We start from the raw sequence: 8353 nt of genomic DNA, 5'->3' as shown, positions 1-8353 counted from the left end.
AATGAGATCATGAGATATTTGAGAAAGTGATGGGAGATTTGCTTTATGGAAGTCAACTCTCACATCCCAATGCAAAATGATCACCTTGTGGACACGTGCGATAAACATGCCCGAGTATTATCGGCCAATACTCGATCGGGTATTATAAATCACCCGATCCTAATATCCGATTAGAATTTCGGATTTCGGCATTCCGAGTGAAAAATATTTAAAAAGTAGGCATGGGTGTAATCAGGGTCTATATTGACTCAAAATTAAATTACGAATCCAATGGCGCGATCAGAATTCGATTCCGAGTTACGGAACTCAAAACGACACTTTTTGAGCCGTACCGGGCGGATTCGGCCCCGACAGTGGTCCAGAATCGACTGTCTCTAAAAATTACCAAAATTTACTACAATATAGGAAATAAAATTTTAAGACTAAAACTCAACTAGAGTTTCGTCTAATTCTTTACTGAAAATTCCCAGAAATACATTTTCGAATATATAATTAATAAAAATATTAGTAAAATCTTATAATTCAAAATTGTAAAATTCGCGGTGTTACATCATCTACATATAGGCATAAGATCAGAATCTGACCTTCTACATCCTCTTTGACATAGACTCCATGATCAACAAGACATTTCTTGTTTAAGACCATATAGAGCCTTCTTTAACTTGTAGACATATTGCTCCTTGCCTTCTATTATGCAACCTTGAGGTTGTTGCACATATACCTCTTCTATAAGTGGTACATGTAACAATGCTGATTTTACATCAAGTTGGAATAGTCCGCAATTCCTTGCAACTGCTACAACTGTCCTTATGGTTTTAATTATAGCTACATGGGCAAATACTTCTTTGTAATCTAGTCCTTGGCTTTGTAAGAACCCTTTAGCAACCAATCTTGCTTTGTACCTTGAGATTGATCCATCAGGGTTAAGTTTTTGTTTGAAGATCCATTTCACTCCTATACGGTGTTTGTCAAGTGGTAGCTTGATCAAGTCACAAGTTTCATTTCTTTCTATTGACTTGATCTCTTCATCCATTGCAGCTTTCCATTCCTCTTATGCTAATGCTTCTGACTCATTTATTGGATTGGCTACAACCATCAGTGCCAAGTGTATTAGATCACCTTCCTCATTGATTTGATCATCAAAGTGTGTCTCATAATCTCTGAATCTGTTGGGCATTGATCTTGGCCTCTGAGATCTCTAAACTATAGGAGTTTCATGACCTGCTTCAGCTGAGTCTTCTAAGATAGGCTCACTTCTTGTGATTTCAGGAACTTCATGAACCATTTTAGTTAGGCTTGTTTGAATCTATTTCCAATCCCATTTCTCATGTTCTAGAACCACCACATCTCTACTGATCAATACCTTTTAATTGACTGGATCATAAAGTCTGTATGCTCCAATTGAGTGATAGCCTATAAACACCATGGCCTCCCTTTTATCCTGAAGTTTAGTTCTTCTCTAATTTGGTACATGTCTACAGGCTAGTGACCCAAACACCTTGAGATGACCCCCAACTGGTTTTCTTCCCGTCAAGACTTCAATTGGTACTTTCCCTTCAAGCCTCTTTGTTGGACATCTGTTTAGGAGGTATACAAATGTTGACATAACTTCAGCCCAAAGCTTTTGTGGTAGTTCATTTCCTTTGATCAAGCTTCTTGCCATGGTCATGATGGTCATGTTTCTCCTTTCAGCCAAACCATTATGTTGAGGAGTGTAGGATGTAGTGATTTCATGTCTTATACCATTATTCCTATAGTACGATTCAAATTCATTACAAGTGAATTCTCATCCTCCATCTATTCTAAGACAGTTTAGACGTTTTCCACTTTCCTTTTCTGATAGGGCCTTTATTACATCCAACCAAGTCATCCTGCTGAATTCATCTACAAATATTATGGAATATATGTTTCCAACTAAAGAAGGTGTTTCAAAGGGACCACATACATCAGAATGAACTATTTTTAGGATTGACTTGGACCTCATCTTTATTTCTGATTTGAATGTGTTCCTTGTTTGTTTTCCTATTAAGCAGATTTCACAAGTCTTCTTAGGTACAAATATGATTGGTATACTAGAGACCATTTGTCTTGATCCTTGTTGATGCAAACTCTTGAAGTTCAAGTGGCCATATCTTGAGTGCCATAGCCAATTCTCATCATTGATTTCCATGGAAGCCAAGCAGTGAATGTCAGCAGCCTTTATATTCACTTGGAATGTCTTATTCTTGTTCACTTTGCTTCCGAAGATAAGCTTGTTTTTAGAATCAAAGAGCTCAAGTTGCCCATTTCTCATCAGGATAGTGAGTCCCTTTTCTATGAGTTGACCTATGCTTAGAAGATTGCATTTCATCTTAGGCACATACAATACATTTGTGATTATGGCCTTGGATCCATTCTCCCTAATGATGACTACATTCCCTGCTCCCTCTACATCTAGAGAGCTATCATCTGCAAATTTTACTCTACTCTTCTTTGTTGAGTCAAAGTCTATCAACCATTCCTTGTGCTTTTTCATGTGGTTTGAACATTCCGAGTCTAGATACCAGGATTCAATGTATGAATGTGCAGAAGAGGTTGTCACCATTAAGTTCAGTGGTTCTGAGTCTGGTTCATGTGTTGCATAGGCTTCTTCATGGTTCTTGGTCAATTTGGACTTATCTTTGGTACATTCATAAGAATAGTGACCCAACTTATGGAAATTGTAACATTATGCCTTGGCTTTGTCAAATCTCTTCTGGTTCAATCTTGTTCTTCCTCCTTTATCTGAGGATTCAGGCCAATCATGAGTTGATCTAGTTGGATTCAGATGTCCTCTTTTGTGATAGCCTTGCTTTCCCTTCTATTTCTTATCTTTCCTTTTGTCCTCTTCCTTGAAGTGACTTATCTTCAAGGCTTGTTCAGATTTCTTGACTGGATTTCTGTCAAACAACCTCAATTCACGGGCTTCCAAAGAGCTTTGTAGCTTTTCTATCTTCATTGTAGTTATGTCCTTTTCTTCTTCAATAGTTACCACTATGAAGTCAAATATTTGAGGCAAAGATCTCATGATATTTTCAATTATCATGAGATCTGAGATGGATTCCCCATAGTCTTTCATATTATTGGTTATGGTTAGAATCTTGGTGAAGTATTCACCAATTCTATCACCTTTTTCCATGTTTAATAGCTCACATTGCCTCCTCAGAGATTGAAGCTTTACCTTCTTTATTTTGTCTCCTCCCGTATGGCTTCTAATTAGTATATCCCATGCCTCTTTGGAAGTGATTGCATTTTGAATTTTCTCAAAATGAACATCATCCATACACTGGTGAATTAGAAACAAGGCTTTGTTGTCCTTTTTCTTGGCTTCCTTGTGTATTGCCCTCTTTGTCTCTATGGCATCAAGACTTAGGGGAAGAAAGTCATCCTCAATCACTTCACTTACTTCTTGAAAGCAAAATAACACCTTCATCTTAGTCCTCCATCGATCTCAATTCTTTTCAGTGAGAATGGGGAGTCCCATAGATGGGAGATTATTGCCATTTCCTCCAACCATTTTTCAGAATCTTCACGTGATCTGTTTTCTCCTCCAATTCTTCTCAGATCCCACACTTTGATCTTCTGCCACACCTTCTTTGTCAAGCTGATTCACACGCAGTGAATTGTGATCACTCCCTTGCTCTAATAGAACCACTCGTGCACAACCACAAATCGTTGGATCTTTGAGCTCTTGATACCAGAATTTGTTGGAACTTGACAATATTAAGTAACAGAGAAAAGAAGAAAGTGATGATAGAAGAATGGAGTATGAAAGAATGTGATAACTCTTGTTATTTGCAATGATTCAACAACTTACTATTTATAGCAAGTAGTAGTTACCTTCTTTAACAAAATTTTAAATTGCCTACTATTAATAGTAAGTTGCAACTAACTACTTCCTACATACACAAATCTACCTCTTATCACTTGGATTATTCTATACTTTTAACAGTAATAACTATAGAAAGAGTCTTTTCATTTTGAAAATTGTGAAAAATAGATTGTATAATCGAATGAGAGATATATGAACAAATGATTGTCTAATGACTTATATTGAACGAAAAATATTTAATAACATTAATAATGAATATCATTCAATAATTTTAAAATACGATACTACATAGAGATTAATTACAAAATATGTAATTTATTTTATTAGATATATTTAAATTTTGTAACTTTGACATTAATGTTTTCATATTTTTTATATGATGATACTTATTATTTTAATTTTTGATATATGTTACACTCTAACTTTGAATCTTAGATTAGCCATGCTCCCACTAGGTTTGTTATGAGTGATTCATCTTTTCCTCGGCTCACCTATGTTTGGGTTTCCCTTCTACATAAAGTTTATTATTTTTGCCATACGAACTTCTAGCCCAATATTACTTTACAATATTCCTTCATTAATGGTTTTACAAAATTGTTCTTCTGATGGTTCAAAAATGAAAGATATGATTGTATCCTCGTTTCATGTCCAAGTTCTATAATGTGTGAAGTTCCTTATGTGTAACCGAAGAATAGTTCATCTGTTATGCTAAAGGAAGCATATTACTATTGTCAGGAAATGCTGTCTTTCTATCATTTGAAAAAATTATTCGAGTTCATTAAAGGTAACTTATTTCATTGAATTTTCTCTTTTCCAAAGAGTGAAATTGTTCTTTGAAATATGGATTCTCAATTGACAAGGACAAAGAATTTGACTTTGTTAGTGAGTTACTGTTCACTTTAGTCTCTACAAATAAAAAATATAATCTAGTCCATGAAATATTATATTATGAGTCACTTAAGTCCTCGACATATTAACGTAAGCATTCAACTCAAAATACTAGTTATTAAGTGAGAAAATCTCATGACTTAAGTATCATGTTTTGTTTGTTATTCTACTTAATATGACTCCTAAGAATCCAAATGATTATTTACTTATAAATAAATTTAGTGTATTTGACTTTGCCCATCTTGCCATGGAAATCTTCAACCGATCCTCTATCGAAGCCGATAAATTTATGAGAACAAGTTCTCATTGACAATACCATAACAGAAACTTGGTAGCAACTAATCACAACTAGTCTCTGGCTGAATTCCCTTCTTATATTCTATTCCCACAAGAACAGTAATATTAATCAATCAACAAACATTTTTAGTAAGAAAAGATGTTCCAAGTCAACTTTTTCTTGTTCCAAGTTGATCCATAAATAAAGGAACACCAAGCAAATTGAAAATTGATTCCAGACAACAGAACACTATAGGATTAAGGAACAGTGCAATCAAATTTGACCTTCTATGCATATAAATACCTGCTCACGAATTCAGTATTTGAAATATTACGAGTTTTAAATTAAGAGTATGGTTTGAAAGTTCAATAATGTTGTTTGCTCAAATGTCTTGCATGAAGAGGTAGAAAGAGTACATTTGAGCCGAGGATGACTTGCCGGCAAAAGAAGAATCCCCTCTGAGGATGTTGCTGGCAAAGATTCCGGGCTCATGTTTGCTCTCTTTCCTCTCATATGAGACTCGAAGAAGAGCTCTAAAGTGCATCATGTTTACAACATGCTTACACATGGAGAGGAAAAACAGAGTAGTACATGCAACTTCATCTTATAATCTGGTTCTTAGCATTATGTAGTTTGATAAGTTTAGTTGATCCTTTCTTGTTTTATTCCATACATCAGGATCCACTTTTTCTCCCATCTTTAGGATGTATTATCCTTTGCTGAAGTTATTTTTTTTTTGGTGGAATGGAGATACTTTTCATTAGACAATCAACACAACATATAAAAAGAGAACATAATTTAAAGAATAATAGTTAAATTGACCACCTTCTAGGAGGGTTCCCCTTGATCATTCCTTAAACTAGCTCAAAAAATAGTAAGGGATAACATGCTCAACAATTTTTTAAATTGTGATTGTTGTGTGATTACACTGGTGAATTAGAAACAAGGCTTTGTTGTCCTTTTTCTTGGCTTCCTTGTGTATTGCCCTCTTTGTCTCTATGGCATCAAGACTTAGGGGAAGAAAGTCATCCTCAATCACTTCACTTACTTCTTGAAAGCAAAATAACACCTTCATCTTAGTCCTCCATCGATCTCAATTCTTTTCAGTGAGAATGGGGAGTCCCATAGATGGGAGATTATTGCCATTTCCTCCAACCATTTTTCAGAATCTTCACGTGATCTGTTTTCTCCTCCAATTCTTCTCAGATCCCACACTTTGATCTTCTGCCACACCTTCTTTGTCAAGCTGATTCACACGCAGTGAATTGTGATCACTCCCTTGCTCTAATAGAACCACTCGTGCACAACCACAAATCGTTGGATCTTTGAGCTCTTGATACCAGAATTTGTTGGAACTTGACAATATTAAGTAACAGAGAAAAGAAGAAAGTGATGATAGAAGAATGGAGTATGAAAGAATGTGATAACTCTTGTTATTTGCAATGATTCAACAACTTACTATTTATAGCAAGTAGTAGTTACCTTCTTTAACAAAATTTTAAATTGCCTACTATTAATAGTAAGTTGCAACTAACTACTTCCTACATACACAAATCTACCTCTTATCACTTGGATTATTCTATACTTTTAACAGTAATAACTATAGAAAGAGTCTTTTCATTTTGAAAATTGTGAAAAATAGATTGTATAATCGAATGAGAGATATATGAACAAATGATTGTCTAATGACTTATATTGAACGAAAAATATTTAATAACATTAATAATGAATATCATTCAATAATTTTAAAATACGATACTACATAGAGATTAATTACAAAATATGTAATTTATTTTATTAGATATATTTAAATTTTGTAACTTTGACATTAATGTTTTCATATTTTTTATATGATGATACTTATTATTTTAATTTTTGATATATGTTACACTCTAACTTTGAATCTTAGATTAGCCATGCTCCCACTAGGTTTGTTATGAGTGATTCATCTTTTCCTCGGCTCACCTATGTTTGGGTTTCCCTTCTACATAAAGTTTATTATTTTTGCCATACGAACTTCTAGCCCAATATTACTTTACAATATTCCTTCATTAATGGTTTTACAAAATTGTTCTTCTGATGGTTCAAAAATGAAAGATATGATTGTATCCTCGTTTCATGTCCAAGTTCTATAATGTGTGAAGTTCCTTATGTGTAACCGAAGAATAGTTCATCTGTTATGCTAAAGGAAGCATATTACTATTGTCAGGAAATGCTGTCTTTCTATCATTTGAAAAAATTATTCGAGTTCATTAAAGGTAACTTATTTCATTGAATTTTCTCTTTTCCAAAGAGTGAAATTGTTCTTTGAAATATGGATTCTCAATTGACAAGGACAAAGAATTTGACTTTGTTAGTGAGTTACTGTTCACTTTAGTCTCTACAAATAAAAAATATAATCTAGTCCATGAAATATTATATTATGAGTCACTTAAGTCCTCGACATATTAACGTAAGCATTCAACTCAAAATACTAGTTATTAAGTGAGAAAATCTCATGACTTAAGTATCATGTTTTGTTTGTTATTCTACTTAATATGACTCCTAAGAATCCAAATGATTATTTACTTATAAATAAATTTAGTGTATTTGACTTTGCCCATCTTGCCATGGAAATCTTCAACCGATCCTCTATCGAAGCCGATAAATTTATGAGAACAAGTTCTCATTGACAATACCATAACAGAAACTTGGTAGCAACTAATCACAACTAGTCTCTGGCTGAATTCCCTTCTTATATTCTATTCCCACAAGAACAGTAATATTAATCAATCAACAAACATTTTTAGTAAGAAAAGATGTTCCAAGTCAACTTTTTCTTGTTCCAAGTTGATCCATAAATAAAGGAACACCAAGCAAATTGAAAATTGATTCCAGACAACAGAACACTATAGGATTAAGGAACAGTGCAATCAAATTTGACCTTCTATGCATATAAATACCTGCTCACGAATTCAGTATTTGAAATATTACGAGTTTTAAATTAAGAGTATGGTTTGAAAGTTCAATAATGTTGTTTGCTCAAATGTCTTGCATGAAGAGGTAGAAAGAGTACATTTGAGCCGAGGATGACTTGCCGGCAAAAGAAGAATCCCCTCTGAGGATGTTGCTGGCAAAGATTCCGGGCTCATGTTTGCTCTCTTTCCTCTCATATGAGACTCGAAGAAGAGCTCTAAAGTGCATCATGTTTACAACATGCTTACACATGGAGAGGAAAAACAGAGTAGTACATGCAACTTCATCTTATAATCTGGTTCTTAGCATTATGTAGTTTGATAAGTTTAGTTGATCCTTTCTTGTTTTATTCCATACATCAGGATCCACTTTTTCTCCCATCT

General features: G+C 34.1%; 1 protein-coding gene across 1 annotated transcript; it reads right to left on the bottom strand.

Annotated features, from left to right (window-relative positions):
- Positions 1-2839: 2839 nt before the first annotated feature.
- Positions 2840-3451, bottom strand: LOC109338896. Its single transcript, XM_019576248.1, has one exon. The coding sequence runs from the start codon at positions 3449-3451 to the stop codon at positions 2840-2842; it is 612 nt and encodes a 203-aa protein (XP_019431793.1).
- Positions 3452-8353: the final 4902 nt, after the last annotated feature.

This window comes from Lupinus angustifolius, unplaced genomic scaffold (genome assembly GCF_001865875.1).
Source record: "Lupinus angustifolius cultivar Tanjil unplaced genomic scaffold, LupAngTanjil_v1.0 Scaffold_47_27, whole genome shotgun sequence".
Lineage (NCBI taxonomy): Eukaryota > Viridiplantae > Streptophyta > Magnoliopsida > Fabales > Fabaceae > Lupinus > Lupinus angustifolius.
Note: the sequence above shows the minus strand (reverse complement) of the source record. Positions and strands in the feature narration are given on the sequence as shown.

Excerpts from the sequence above, each read along its gene's own strand:
- LOC109338896 (XM_019576248.1), bottom strand. The coding sequence starts at position 3,451 with ATGAAGGTGTTATTTTGCTTTCAAGAAGTAAGTGAAGTGATTGAGGAT.